General features: G+C 38.6%; 1 protein-coding gene across 1 annotated transcript in view; it reads right to left on the bottom strand.

Annotated features, from left to right (window-relative positions):
- Nucleotides 1–9934, bottom strand: part of LOC101548882 (transmembrane protease serine 11E) — a 54639-nt gene extending 44705 nt beyond the window's left edge. Inside the window, exon 1 of the mRNA XM_004620306.2 lies at nt 9930–9934. Within this exon, the coding sequence (XP_004620363.2) occupies nt 9930–9934 (5 nt within the window). The remainder of the gene's footprint in view (nt 1–9929) is intronic.
- Nucleotides 9935–16296: the final 6362 nt, after the last annotated feature.

Here is a 16296-nt window from a genome sequence, read left to right on the forward strand (position 1 = left end):
TCTTCCCAAGACTTAGAGAAGTATCCGACACATCGTTTGTATTTACTGGAGATTTATTAAATTAACTAGTATCTTAAAAGCACAGGTTTGTGAGTCTAAGAGCCTCTGGAAGGATACTACTGGCCAGGTCTGATCAGAACAAGAGACAAGTAGGACTAACAGCTGAAAATCAGCTCCTGGGTAAAGGGCAAAGCTGAAGAAGACCAGAGATGGGGAAAGCAAGAGAAATACATTCAAGCCTAAGTCCCTAAATCAAATGGCACTGGAAACCAAGAGAAGTCAGAGGGCCTAGAGCAATAAGTGTAGGCTGCGCTTCTCAAACTGAGACCATTGTGTCCACAGGGGTATTTGTCAGGGTGCCTTGGAGGACAGGAAGCCCTAAGACGCACATGGACCATCTTCCTGCAGCATCAGCTTTATTTAAGGGTAAGTAGTTTAAAACACTCTATTTCTATAAGATACACATAGATTAAACTAGATTTTCAACAAATGTTCGAAGAGAAATGGGATTCAGAATAACTCAGCTTTTAGTGAGTCATTTCTTTTTTGGATAGCAGATTCCTAGAATCCTATATTTTCCTCCTGAAATTGGGGGTAATGCGCTATACATTTTTGAGATGCCTTAGGAGAGTAAGAAGTTGACAAAAGGAAAACTTAAAGGAATACACTGAATATACTTGGAGAAGTGTTGGAGACAGTCAAGAACAATTCCAGACTGTAACATAATGTTACTGGTTTGCATAGAGGTGAAGTAAATTGGTTAGAAAAAATGTTAAGCAAAAAACTTAACCTTAACTTCCTTTTAACTAAACTTTTCTTTTCCTTATGGAACAACGGATAAAATAAGATTAATCCCAAATTAGTCATTGTTGAAACTAGGTAATGGGTAAAATGTGTGTTGATTATACTTTTCCTTGTATTTGGGGATTGATTTATTTGATCTTTTCAGGCTGAAAGTTAAAGACATTTAAAAAAGTGCATGCTTATTGACAGAAGAACAGTACATATGATAAGGTAAAGAAGATTTTAAAGTAGTAGTATTTCCATTGCATTTTTGTAGAAATTAAATAATATATACACTTATTTATATTGTAATATTTTTAAAAGCAAGATAGACTTAATATTTTTTTTCCCTAACAGTTTCTCTGTAAACAAACTGAATATTAGAATTCTTGCTTAGTTTTCTTGGAAACTCCTGAAGAGGTGATCATTAGTAGCCTAGCAAATCTTTTCCTTCCCTCCACCTCCATTCCAAGTGTTCTTGCCATGGGTGCTGCCAGTGATTATGGATGCAAAATAAATAGCATGTGACTGAGCTTGCCAAAGCCTTTTTATTTATTTCCCACTCGTTTTTTAAATTTTTTATTGAATCACCATGTGGAAAGTTACAGAGCTTTCAGTCTTAAGTTTCCGTTATACAATGCTCAACACCCATCCCATCACCAGTGCACATTTTCCACCACCAAGAGCCCCCGTATACCTCCCCCCCAGCCCTACCCGCCCCCCACCTCAGTAGCTGATAGATTTCACTTTACTTTGATTACCTTCAATATTTCTTTTTTTTTCTTTCTTTTGGGTCACACCCAGTGATGCTCAGGGGTTACTCCTGGCTTTGCACTCAGGAATTACTCCTGGCAGTACTTGAGGGACCATATGGGATGCCGGGGATCGAACTCGGGTCGGCCGCGTGCAAGGCAAACACCCTACCCGCTGTGCTATCGCTCCAGCCCCCTACCTTCAATATTTCAACAAAAAAACTCACTATTATTGTTTGGAGTTTCCCCCCCAAAAGTCAGACCTGATGAAAAGGAACCATTTGATAATGTTTTACATTGCTGACAATTAAGAGATATGAGGTCGCGCAGCCACTTTGGATTTCTGTATTTTAGTAACAAAGTCCAGAGAAATTTCTGCCATAAATTGCATCACTGCAAGTTTTTACTTCCCTTTTGTGGTGCTCATAAGATGGAAAAGCCGAGAGAGAAACCCTTCCCCCCTGGCACCGCATGGGCCAGTGACACAGTTCACAGTCTAGAGACATATCTTCGAGCTGCTGGTGCCCAAAGTAGTTTAGAAGGATTATTTCCCATTCTTAACTGAGGAAACATTTATTATTATCTCCTGATTATTATAACCTAATGACTTAAACAATTTTGCCTCCTCGTGTAGGAAATCATGAACAATTCCTCCTCACAAAGGGTCAAAAAGTCGTGATCCTAAAAAAATCCTCTGGCCAGTGTAGGTTTGAGAAGGCTGCGTTTAAAGGATTTGGCATGTCCTGTTAATAACTATTCTTTAACTTGTTTCCATCTCCTCAGAAAAGAATATTGTGTCAGGTCTGGAGCGATAGTACAACAGGTAGGGCATCTGCCTTGCATGCAACCGACCCCGGGTTCAATTTCCAGCATCCCATATGGCCCCCTGAGCACACCTCCAGGAGTAATTCCTGAGTGCAGAGTCAGAAGTAACTCCTGTGCATCGCTCGGTGTGACCCAAAAAGAAAAAATAAAGAATATTGTGTCATAAAAATTAAGAACAGTCTTAAAATAGAGAATATTGTTCTTTAAGCATAACCCATAGGATATTTAAGATTCCAATATGTGTAGCAAATCTTAATTGAAAGGGGTAATAGTTCACTTGTAAATAGCCCCAATAAATAGTCATATCAATGCCATATCATGACCAACAGAGTTAAATTACCAGTATTAAAAATATTGGTGTTCTGGGGGGTGGGGGAAAAAATATTGGTGTTCTGTTAAAGAAGAATCTCTCTTATAACTAGGGTAATTATAGTATGCAAATATGTTTAGGCCATCAAACAGTAGTTCACTATCAAGTGTGAATTTACTCTACTACCACTTTACAGCAGCATAAATTCCACAGGAAGATAGATGTAATATTGAACAATAATTCAAGAAATAGTAAGTCATTTTCCCCATTAATGAATCAAGAGAAGTACAACATGAGTGAATGCCCAGGTAATATATTTTTTAAGATTTTTGTTGTTGTTGTAACATTGGTTTACAGGCCTATATAAGTTTATGTCTTGAAGACAGAAAGTTATTCTCCCTCACAATATTAGAGTGTCAATATCTCTCCATCACAGTCCATTGAATTCTTCCATTGCAGCCTATCGTCCCTATCATGGTAACTTCAATTCTATAGTAGGAGTCTAAGTATTTATTTTCCATGGACATTGCATCTTCCCTTGCTTTGTTTATAAACTACATATGAATAAGATTATTTATTACTTACTTCTCATTTCACTTCGTAAAACTCCATTCACTCTATCTCTTTTGTAACAAAAAAGGTGTGAGTTCAACTTTTAAAACAAGCATCTGCTTCCTTACAAGTACAAGATAAAATCATGTGATATGTGTAGTTTCGGCTTTTCTTTGCCAAATCCTAAAGATAAAACTAAATATAAACTGTACTGAACTTACTAGCGACTTATAACTCTTTCACACAAAATGTTATTTAAGATAAAATTAGGCAAACCACCCTGATTGTTTTCCATAGCTGATTAAGGCAGACCCAATTAGTATAAAATGTTTTTCCCCTTTATAAGAAGGTATAATTATCACATGTACTTCGCTCGACTTGGCACACAATGCACAGAAGTTTGATGGTTGCTATAGAAGGACTTGAAAGTAAGTGTTTCTGGACAACATATTCTAGAGAAAAGCGACTTGTAGTTACAACTGTTAATTAATGATTATAACCACGGAACTTACATAAATGTTTCCTACGTCCATGGTGTCTCATTTTTTAAAGAAAAAGTAAGTAGTAGTAATGAAAAATTGGTTTAATTTTAAAATATGTATTTCAGATTTTTGTTGCACAATCAGATCTGGAAAAAACTAAGTGTTCCTACCGTTCAACAATTAGTTTGCTCTAAATTAACATTGATCAACTGGGGACCATATGGCCCCCTGTGGGTCGCCAGGATATTCCAAGGGGACCATGTGTGAAAAAAAAAATCACAGAAATCACAGAAATGTGGGACTGTAGCAAAATCCTAGGAAGCCAACTGGCAGGATGGAGGAAACAAAGGGTGAACAGTCAGAAAAAGATAAACACCACTCTCCCTTTATACAGGGCATGTGCTGATTAACTGTTTGCCACCCTCAGATTACCTGTTCTTTTCTAACGTTAAATGCAAGCCATGGTCTTTTTATGCTCTATTATTCAGTCTTGATACATTTCCTTTACCAGCCTGACCTCAATTGACCTTAGAGTTTGTAACTCCAGTCTTACTCCTTGGCCTTACAAGTTCCTATGTGTGGTTAAATTAGGATATGGAGAATGACAATAGTGACCCTCCTAGGTGAGCAGGAAATGTCAGTGATAATTATAAGCAGAGGGGAAGTCTGATAAATATCAGCAATTACAAGAGTGACATCCTGTTGGCCATCAGGATAGGAGAATGCAGAGAGAAAATAACTGCAACAAAACACCTACCACATGAAAGGCAGTGTCTATCATTGTGTTAGAATGCTGTTATCTGATATGTGGTTAGGCCCATATTTTTTCCTTAATTACCTAAATACAACCTGTGGTGAAATTGATGACACTGGAAACAATTGTACCACAGAATTCTGGTGAGATCCTCTCACAGTCACATTTTTACCTATAGCAGCAACCACTTTCTCACTTGTTCTTTGCTCATTCTTACCCTGCTTGTGAAGATTTGTTGCGAGGCTTTGACTTAAAAAAAAAAGCAGCAAATCAAGCATTTTCTTTTTGAACAGTAAATAAAATAATAAAAATAATGACTTTTTCCAAGTCTATGGAGTGTCACTAATTTAGATGTGGATCTCACTAATTTAGAGGTGGGTCACACCTCATGGAGAGCACACCTTAAACCTTACACTTCCTTCTGTTAAAGATGATAATCTGTGCCGGAGAGACAGTTACAGGAGTTTAGATGTTTGCCTTTCATTCTGCGCGTTCACCCAACATGAGCCAGGAGTAAGCACTGAACGCAGCCAAATATGATTCAATCCCCCCACCAAATGTTTAATCAACACATGAATATTTTTGACATTCATAAAAGAAGACATATTCTGTATATTAAATAATTTTAATAATATATGTTTGTAATGTTGTGTTGCATTTGGAGAACTGAACTGCAAGTTCAGTGCAAGACTGAAAGTTTTGACAAGAGGGGAATTACCTGGGATTAGATGTAACGTGGAATTAGAGTGGGTGTATCATGTTTTGAAAGAACTATGTGAACTTGTTAGAGTTGCAGCTGTGCCTCATTATCTACAGAAGCGTGGTGTCTTACTAGTTTTGTTGTAAAATAGCAAGGTCAATAGAGAAGTCCTTGTATAGTAATTTCTACACTCCAACTGTGTAGTATCATAGAGACACTGCAAAAACTGTCAGGAAGAACCAGAAAAAATATATATACAGGCTTCAGTTTGTTAGATTACTTTTTTTTTTTTTTTTTTTTTTTGCTTTCTGGGTCACACCTGGCTATGCACAGGGTTTACTCCTGGCTCTGCACTCAGGAATTACCCCTGGCGGTGCTCAGGGGACCATATGGGATGCTGGGAATCGAACCCGGGTCGGCCGCGTGCAAGGCAAACGCCCTACCCGCTGTGCTATTGCTCCAGCCCCTGTTAGATTACATTTTTTAAAAATCATTTTATTTAAATAAATATTTTAAACTTATTTATAATTTTTAAATGATCTTTTAATAATGTCCACTAATTATAAATTTTGTTTTATCTAAAAGTATGTTGTAAATAAAAGAGAAACAAGGAAAGTAATTACAGAGACACAGGAGGTTTTCTAGGTACAACCTGAGATAGGAAATAGCAGAATAATGAGAGCATCTATGTGCAAAGTAAAAACTACTATCAGATGTCTTTCCAATGTAATTTACCAATCTATACATCCATCCATGTATATGAGTGCTCCTGTTTCCATCCATAATTATTTCTGTAATTTTATTTGGAATACCTTATGCACTGCTTAACACATAGTGAGAACATAAAGGAATTAGCAAATAAATGAGTAAATGAATGATACCCAGACTTTGCCATGAGAGGCCAAATTACAGATCCAGCAACAAATCACTTTTTAAAAACATAGGAAGAGGCAGATGAACATATTACAAGAGTCTTCCAAGAGACAGCAAGTAGAACATTGTATAGAAAGAATTGTGGCAATTAACCAATCAAATCCCTGGTGAAAACCAAACCATGGGTATGATGTGGCAGGAAAGCAGTCTATCAGGAGACAATTTGTAGGGACCCAAATAGCAGTCTGATTGCATCAGTGAATTATCAGGAGTAAAGATGATATGAAGACAAGATTCGGTTTATGGAACACATTGTCAGAAAATAGGGCATTGAACGTGAACTATTAATTGGCTAAAAAAAAAACCCCAGCATTAGTAATCAGGTATATGTCAGGCTGTACCTATTCCTTTTCATTTTAGTCCTACTCCCTACTCGAACAATATTCATGAATGTCAATAGATTTTTAACTGACATTCAGGATCCAAGGTGTCAATCCTAAAACAGATTTCTTCACTGTTTATCATTTACTTTGCACTAACAATCTCTTTCCTGATGGTCATCATTTGTATTTCATTGTTTTGTCTTTTCTTTTCTTTGCTATCATTCAGCCATATACTCCTGAATTTCATTATTTAATATCAAATCATAACTTCTCAACTTTAGTTCAGTTAATTTATGTGAGAAACAATAATGCTTCCACTCCCCGCATATTTCCCTATCTTTTGTATATTTCTATACCACCTCCCCTTGTACTAAGGGCTCCAGTTGGGGTGGGGGGAACTTTCAATAAAATAGAAAAAGAAAGTGAAACCAAGTGATTATTAAATGTTGGGAACACAACAAGAACTTAAAATCTAATTTAAGAAAAGAGAGAAAATACCTAGGGTGTTTACTCTGTCATCACTGTCATCCCGTTGCTCATCGATTTGGATTTGCTCGAGTGGGTACGAGTAACATCTCCATTGTGAGACTTGTTGCTATTGTTTTTGGCATATCGAATACGCCACAGGTAGCTTGCCAGGCTCTGCCGTGCGGGCGGGATACTCTCGGTAGCTTGCCGGGATCTCCGAGAGGAGTGGAGAAATCGAACCCAGGTCAGTCGCATGCAAGGCAAATGCCCTACCCCGCTGTGCTATCACTCCAGAGTGTTTACTCAGCATTTATTAATGCTAGCAGCACTTATGTATATATTCCAAAGAATATATACATGTATTCCAAAAACGTGACCCTCTAATATAAGGAATCTATACACAGTCATGTTACTCTCCATAAAACAGAGTTCAATAAACTCCACAGAATGGTTAACTTGTATTCATTAATTGGATCACATTCATGTTTAATTTTCTGGCTACAAAACTCACTGCATGTGTAATGAAGGACTATATTTAGTAGATAATGAGGGGAGAAATTCTGCTTACTCCTGAAAACACTGCCAATCAATCTGTGGGACTCGGGTGCTCCTCTAATCAGGAAAATGTGTTAGTCTAAGGTAGGATTGGAAGCTATGAAGTCTTTCATAAATTTACCTAAACCAATAGTTTCTGTATTCTGTCAAGCTGACTTGGAACATTGACAAAAGAAAGGCAGTAGAGAATAAGAATTTGAAAACACTGATCCAATGATATATTGAAAAGATTCCTTCCTTTTTGTATTTTCTGCAATCTGGATTTGTTTGTTTGTTTGTTTGGGTTTGGTTTGGTGTTTGGTCCATAGTGTCAGGGAGGGAGTGCGTGGCTGAGCCCTAGAACCTGCGGGGTGCCTCAGGTGTGCGGGAGGGGTGTGGTACTCAGCCTGGCACGCGGTTAGGGCTCCAGGACTACACCTGGCAGTGCTGGGAGGTGTGGCATACGGTGCTGGGGTTGCACATGATCCACACATGGGCTCTGACACTTGGTCCACATCCTCAGCCTCAGGTTGTTTTTGTTTATCTCTTTGTTTATTTAACTAATTGCTGTGCTTTGGGATTTTCTCAGTTTTCCTCTTATGTCAAATCAGACTAAAAACAAAATGTTTGATATTAAGCAGGTATTTCACTACAGTAAAAGGAAAAAAAATCAATAAGGTTTCTGAAGTATTTTTGTGCCTCCTAGTATCATAATTAATTAAAATTTACCTTTGCTTAAATCTCCTAATTTAATAAGTATTTACTGCTTAGCTATTGAAAAAAAAAGTATGTGTAAACCTTACATTAAAATATACTATATAAAATTAAAAGATTAATTAAAAAAAAATAATGTGGAGTTCATGCCCAATTCAATCACAGCTTAATCAATGGCTGAATAAATAGCAGTGCTCCTATTACAAAAAAAATTAAATAAATAAATAAAAATAAAAACACTTACCATATGAAAAATTAAAATTAATTAATTAATTAAATATACCATAAAAATGCAAAAGTCAACAAACAAATGGATTTCTTTCCTCACAAACTAGCACTTGGAAATTCGATTTCTTTAAATTTTTCAAATCATACTGCTAGACTTTTCTGTATTCTCTCTCCTGGAAAAAGTATACCAAAACAAAAATTTAAAAAACTCTCAACTAAAATTATTTGAGCGCATAAAATAACCAGGATTCTCTTCTTAATTAAGCATTACTTTATTTTTCAGCGAAAACAATAAACCTGCTTAAGGTAGGCTACAACCTAGAGAGTTTTAATCAGATTATTTATGTTTTATGGCAATCAGAAAAAGAAAATAGGAAGATTTTACAGAAAATTTTGGAACCTTGGGCCCACACTTTTGGATGTGGCCACAAAGCCAAAAAAAAAAAAAAGGAGAAAGATAAAATGTGATACCACTAAGTTTGTGCTTCTTAAAAGGAGATATAGTTCCCTATTTTCATAAATACCATTTAGAGAAAATAAAAAGAGTTTAGCAATTATGAGCCCTAAATTTTGGTTCTCATAGACTGCCTTTAATTTTACATGTTTGGTATTGAGTTGCTCATCCTGAACATTACTTCTATATCTATATAGCACATGTTTATGTGGGGGAGGAAAGGGGAAAGAGCAGACCAGAGGTGACAGAGGACAAGGGTGGCAGAACTGGGACTCTGCCATGGTGATGTGCAGGAACTTAGAATATCAATACTGTAAACTTAAACATTGTTGTAGCCCTATTACCTAAACTAAAATTTAAAATAAAATTTTAACTGACAATATTTCTGAATTTTTATTAAATAATATAAAATTGGGGATGGGGAGGGCAGGCTTGCGGTGGCACTCCTGTGCTCAGGGATCATTCCCTTCCTGACAGTGTTCAGGGGACCATACGCAGTGCAAGGGATCAAACCCGGCTTGGCAGCATGTAAGGCAAGCACCTTAGCAGCTCACCTCTCACTCCATTCCAATAATATAAAATCTTTAAAGAAATTTATTTCTTCTACTGGGAAGATATATTTTTCTCTACTCTGCCAGTGTTAATTGGGAAATAATTCAGTTGATCTAAGACATATACAGGAAAAAAAACTATCGAATGTCAATTATATGAACAAAGGCACACACATATGCTTTTTTTAGACATTATTCCAATAAAGTTGTGAGGAATTGACAACACAAAAAGTCCTCTGAGCCAAGACACAAACTCAGTGAGAAAGCAGTTTGTTTACAAAAGAAAAACAAAGGAAATTCTGAAGAAACTTGTCCATGGCTGAAAACCGTCTCCTTCCTCCGGGTGTGCTGTGGACACCCTTCACACAGACTTGCTGATTGCTTTTCAGAAGAACAGGGAGAAATCGAATATTTCTCCTTCCCGTCTTCAGCAGTTTCTTCAGCAACTTAAATTCAAATAGCCAACACTTCGGCACATCTGAGAGAGACCAACCTGAGCCCTGACTTTTGTGGTCCCTGAACTTCTAGATTTGATTTCAGGATTGTCTCTCCAATAGCTCCTTTACGTCATGTCCGTGCCACAAACTTTCCACCTGGAGGCTTCTTTGAACCACCTTGTCATTTCAGGAAGAGCTTCCTGTTTACTTAGAGGCCAGAACACCAAGGAACGTGACAGAACCTCAGCTGACCCAGTGCAGCAGACGAGGTGATCAAGGCAAGGACAGCATCGTGCTGTCAGATGCACATTGCCACAAGCAGAGGCATGTGGAGAGCAGCAGACACCTTGCCCAAGTAAATAAAGTCAGGAGTGAGCTCATCGGCTGTGAGGCCTCTACTTCTATAGCCACGGCAACTGCAACATGTCAAAAATATGATCTCATTGTCACAAATCCTTGAGGAAGCAGCCTTGTTTGGAGAAAATTTAGCATTTGGTGCTGCTTCATCGTCACCAAAAAGAGAAAGAAATGCATTTTGCATAAGTGAAAAATATGGAAAATGTTATACTTTGCATGTCATCCCTAGCAAGGACCATGCTAATATGTTTGAAATTTTACATGTGCTGTGGGAATAAGCACTGGGGCCTGGACTTTTATCATTCAAAAAGTTTGCATTTTACTGGTTGAGGAAACTTTGGTACATCTATACAATGGAATACTATGCAGCTGTTAGAAAAAAGGAGGTCAAGAATTTTGTAGTCAAGTGGATGGGCATGAAAAGTTTCATGCTGAGTGAAATGAGTCAGAAAGAGAGAGACAGACATAGAAAGATTGCACTCATCTATGGTATATAGAATAACAGAGTGGGAGACTAACACCCAAGAACTGTAGAAATAAGTACCAGGAGGTTGACTCCATGGCTTCGAGGCTGGCCTCACGTTCCGGGGAAAGGTCAACTCAGAGAAGCGATCACCAACTACATTGTAGTCGAAGGCCATGTGGGGGAAGGGAGTTGCGGGCTGAATGAGGGCTAGAGACTGAGCACAGCGGCCACTCAACACCTTTATTGCAAACCACAACAGCTAATTAGAGAGAGAAAACAGAAGGGAATGCCTTGCCACAGTGGCAGGGTGGGGTGGGGGGGAGATGGGATTGGGGAGGGTGGGAGGGACACTGGGTTTACGGGTGGTGGAGAATGGGCACTGGTGAAGGGATGAGTTCCCAAACTTTGTATGAGGGAAGTATAAGCACAAAAGTGTATAAATCTGTAACTGTACCCTCACGGTGATTCTCTAATTAAAAATAAATAAATTAAAAAAAAAAAAGTTTGCATTTTGTATTGTTTATTTTCATATCTAGATCTAACATCAACAAATTCCAAATTAATAAATCAACACTCCCTTTGAGAAAAATAAAATTCACGTCATTTTAATAGTTCATTTATATTGAGCAGAGTTCAAGAATTGAAACAGAGCAAGTCGATTGAATTGAATGATTATCATTTTTAAAAATCTAAAATATATTTTCCATTCCAATTTTCTTATCCATTTCGTGACTCTTATCATCTCTATAACTTTCCATGTTTAAGACATGATGTCTATTATGTTACAGTGGGGAAAATAAGGGGTATCAGGCAATCCAGTTAAATCCCATTTAGCTGTTTCAGATTTTTTTTTTTTTTTTTTTTTTGCTTTTTGGGTCACACCTGGCGATACACAGGGGTTACCTCCTGGCTTTGCACCCAGGAGTTACTCCTGGCAGTGCTCAGGGGACCATATGGGATGCTCCAGCATCTCATATGGTCCCCTGAGCATGCGGTCCAAATCAAACCCAGGTCGGCCGCATGCAAGGCAAACGCCCTACCCGCTGTGCTATTGCTCCAGCCCCAGCTGTTTTAGATCTTAATAACATGAGGAATAAACCAGATAATGGACATGGCTAGGAGTGAGAATAAAGAATTCTTGATAGGGTCACTGGTCCTGTACTCCATCTTTGACCCCTGCTTCCATCTGGCTGACAGCAGCCTCTCTTTGACCTCACTTATGCCAAGGCAGCGGGCAGAAAAGCAGTTCTTTCTTATCCATGTGCACATGACTTGACTACAAAGAAAAGCCTAAGAGAAGATAAGCCACAAAAAGAGACAGACCACATGGCATTAGTGACAGACCAGCGGACCAGAGGAGTAATGAGCATCAAAGGACACTGGACCCAGGGACATTGAGGGAAGGGACAAGACTGGCAAGAGGACAAGGGTTATAAAGACACAGCCTAGAGGAAAATGACATTCAAAGACAAAACCAGTACGAAACCAACACAGGACTGACCTTGTGCACTGAACCAGAGACCACAGCCAATAACACACAAATCTGTACTTAAAACTGTTAAATGGTGCTGGAAATAAGAGTATAGAATGTAGGGTCTTTTGCCTTGGACATGGCCTTCTGGGGTTTGATCTCCAGAGCCCCGAGTCTCTCAAGGAGTGATTTCTTGAGCATATTTCTAAAAGAAAGTCTCGAGCACCACCAGCTGTGGCCCCCAAACCAAAACTAAAGCTGTTAAATTACTATGACATTTCGTACACCAGGAGTTTGGGTGTGCTAATTCTATATACAGTACTCAAGCATTCACGAAATCGGGAGCTAGTCAGTTTCACGACATCAGTTACAGCATTATTTACAATAAAATGAAAAAATGCAAGCTTTTGTCACTTGGAGAAGAATAAAATAAAGATACTACTATAGTCTATTGTATCACTGTCATCCCATTGCTCATCGATTTGCTTGAGCAGGAACCAGTAACATCTCCATTTGTCCCTGTCGAGCTCAGGGTCAGGAGAACGAGGTCCATTATTGTTACTGTTTTTGTCATTATCGAATAAGCCATGGGTAGCTTGCCAGGCTCTGCCCATGGGAGATTCTGCATTGCTCCTTCTGGGAGCTTTGTTTTACAGTCTCTGGATCTTGGCCATTGATGAGATTTCATGTGTTGGTGAGGGGAGGAAGCAGTTTGTGGGTGTGGCTGCCAAGCTACTGGAAAACTGTGTTAGTCTATTGTATAACTACAAAAATAATTACCTAAAAGCCTATTTCAAAAATGATGAAAATGATATGATTAAGCATTAAACAGAACAAAAAGAATATAAAATATACTAATATGCTAATCTATGAAATAAATAATGTAATTGAACACACAGAGAAAGAAAATAGGAAACACACAAAATAATGTAATAGTGTTATCTTCACATAAAGCTTAGGTTTTATTTCAGTTCTTCTTGATTTGTAATTTTGCTTAAAATTTCTACCAGGACATTTGGATATAAAGGGGCAAAGAGATTTATCAATTTTATGTGTGAACAAATAAATTGGGTTTTTTCTCCAAAAAATATAATAATCTCAGACAAAATTAATTTTCCTTCTATTTCTGTTAGTGTCTATTTTTTAGTGTTTATAATAAATGTGTATCATTTAAAAAATAAGCATTTGTTTTTTAAAAAGACACTGGTGGAGCCAGGATTGTAGCTCATTGTTACATGTTCTTACATATGTGAACTCCTAAGATCAGCCCTGGAGTCAAAAAAAAAAAAAAATGATAGTAATAGTTAAATTATTAGAATAAAAAGACCCTGATGTAAAAACTGTTTGTGTTTATAGCCTGAGTACTGGGAATCATAATAATAAGAAATTTTGGACATTATCACAGTAAAAAGACTTAAGTACTCTATAAAAAAATCAATAAATAAATGCAAAATTATTTCTGAATAACAAAGCAAATTATTGTCCACCTGGGCCTAGCTGAGTAAACTTTGTTTCAGATTAGATAAATTTACTACTCACACACACTTCAATCTCCACCTATTAGACAGTTAAAATGAAAAATAAAGAAAACCCAGGGGCTGGAGTGATAGCACAGCGGGTAGGGCGTTAGCCTTGCACACGGCCAATCCAGGTTCAATTCCCAGCATCCCATATGGTCCCCTGAGCACTGCCAGGGGTAATTCCTGAGTGCAGAGCCAGGAGTGACCCCTGTGCATCATCAGGTGTGACCCAAAGGGCAAGAACAAAAACAAAAACAAAAGGAAAACAAACCTAAAAAATTCATAATGTGAAGTTCTGATCAACAATATATTCAGTATATTTGATCACTTAAATAATGTTAACTTGTGTTAGGAATTAAGAGAAAGGACTTAATAACAATTTAAGGAAAATTCTAATCCCCATACAACAACTAGACTGCCAAATCACTTTATTTCTGAGGCCAAATATTCTACTCATTAATAAAATTAAGATTCTATGTTTTTTTCTAGTCTAGTAGTTTTATGATATTGTGTGTTTGTTTCCATAGTAAAAGAGTTTGCATATACACCGAGTGTTTCTTCTTATTTCCTTCTCAGAGATATTTAACCATACAGGTACAGAAAATTATTTTGATAGCTAGTTAACATCTAAGTATATAGCAAAACATTTCGTCATTTTTGCTATAAAATTAAAAAATTCATTAATGTTCCCCTAAATTTTTGCATGATAATAAAAGAAAACCCCCAAACAGGAAGCTTATACCTAAAATCACAACCCTCACAAATCCTCTTAATTCTGTTCTGAAGCACAAACCAACAGCATCATACTTAATCCGAGTTTCTAAATTGACTACTTAGTCCCATCATGACAACATTCAAAGGGTTGCAGGCAGATAAGGGGCCTGTTAGTGTGTACTGTAAAGAGCACAGTTCAAAGGCATGAAACGCCTCTGATGCAGAATTCCAGGCCTAGAGCTTGGCAGGAGCCCTGGAACAGAGGCGCCAGGACTGCAGGGACAAAGATAGCCAGCACAGAGAAATCAAGAACGGACAATCAGGAATTCAACACTTTTTCTCAGGAAAAGGCCCAATTAGTTCCTACTTCTGTAAAGAGTTACCCTCAAGGCAACTAGGGAAAATATTCATATTTAATACCATCCCAAAGTGAAAGTCTGACCACTCTCCACCCCAGAAGAATTGCCCTAAATGAAATTGCATACGTTGCTATGTCATCTCCTGAAATTCTCTTCAGCTAGGGAAGGCAGTGTTCTGGACAACCTGGGCAGAGATCAGGACTGACTTTTCTCTTTTTTTGGTGGGGAGTGGGCGGGGAGGGGGGGGAAGAGGGGGGAGGTGTACCGCACTTTGCTGATGCTCAAGACTTACTCCTGGTTCTGTGCTCAGGGATCACTCCTGGCAGAACTCAGAGGCCCATCTGTGGTCCCAGGGATGGAGCCCAGGTCTGTGGTGTGTGAGATCAGCAAGCCAGCACTTTATGCATGTACTGGACACTCACTTCAGCCTTGACTTTCCTTTTCTTGAAAAGAGATCACCCTAGCTCTAGACTGAGTCCACGTTGCCATGAGAACTCGGAGGCTGGAGACTAGTTCCCATGCTGTGCCGGCCAAGAGGACTTCAGGACCAGTTTGACTGTGCCCTCCTGGGGCTGATGGGATGCTTAGTGTCCATGCTGCCAGGTGCTCAGGGCAGACATTGTCAGACCTATCCCACCGCAGAGACTTCCCCAGTTGACCAACACTTTTCTTGAGAGGTTCCCACTTCACCCAAGTCACGTGAGACATAATATTTTAACAACGCACATTAACAACTGTGGTCAGCTGCATCATGTCACGGAGAGTCTGCCTGCCATTCTTACCACTCACAGAAGCAGTTGGGAACTGATGTGTATAGTTATTTTTAAAAAGCTTCCAGACAGCAATTATAATACAAGGAAGGGTGGGTGGACGCATATAATTTGGTACTTTAATTCAGAGATTCCAATCTAGCAACTCCCTGACAATGAAACGTTGTCAGAGATAAATGCTTGTGCTTATGCCTAGGAGACTCTAGCCGAGGTGCCGGCTCCTGCAAAGGAGCAGGGTGGTGATTCAGTTAGAAGCCCTGGGGCACGGACGGACTGATGTTTCCTTAAGGTTTTCCTGCCCTTGTTTCTGTCCACTAAATGCTGGACCATCTCTTTTACCTTAAACCCTGAGCATTTTTTTTTTTTGGCTTTTTGGATCACACCCGGCGATGCACAGGGGTTACTCCTGGCTCTACACTCAGGAATTACTCCTGGCAGTGCTCAGGGGACCATATGGGATGCTGGGATTCGAACCCGGGTCTGCCAAGTGCAAGGCAAACGCCCTACCCACTGTGCTATTGCTCCAGCCCCAAACTCTGAGCATTTTAAAGTACCCCAGGAATGAAACTGAAAACTAAACAGTTTCTCATTTTCACAAAACAAACAAACAAACAAACAAAACCCTCCTTTCCACAGTGAAGAAGCAATCATCTTTAAGTGGATTTGCAAAACATTTCATTCTCACCTGAGAGAAACCTCCAAGATACAAAGCGTTCTATCCTTTGCTCCCCTTTTGTTAAAAACTGTCATTTAAAAGTATGTTGTGCGTCTTTGACACCTTTTTCTCTGGCCACTGTCAAGGAACCCTTCACATGAAGAGCCACCAGTTGTTCAAATCT

This window comes from Sorex araneus, chromosome 5, assembly GCF_027595985.1.
Source record: "Sorex araneus isolate mSorAra2 chromosome 5, mSorAra2.pri, whole genome shotgun sequence".
In the NCBI taxonomy this organism is placed as follows: domain Eukaryota; kingdom Metazoa; phylum Chordata; class Mammalia; order Eulipotyphla; family Soricidae; genus Sorex; species Sorex araneus.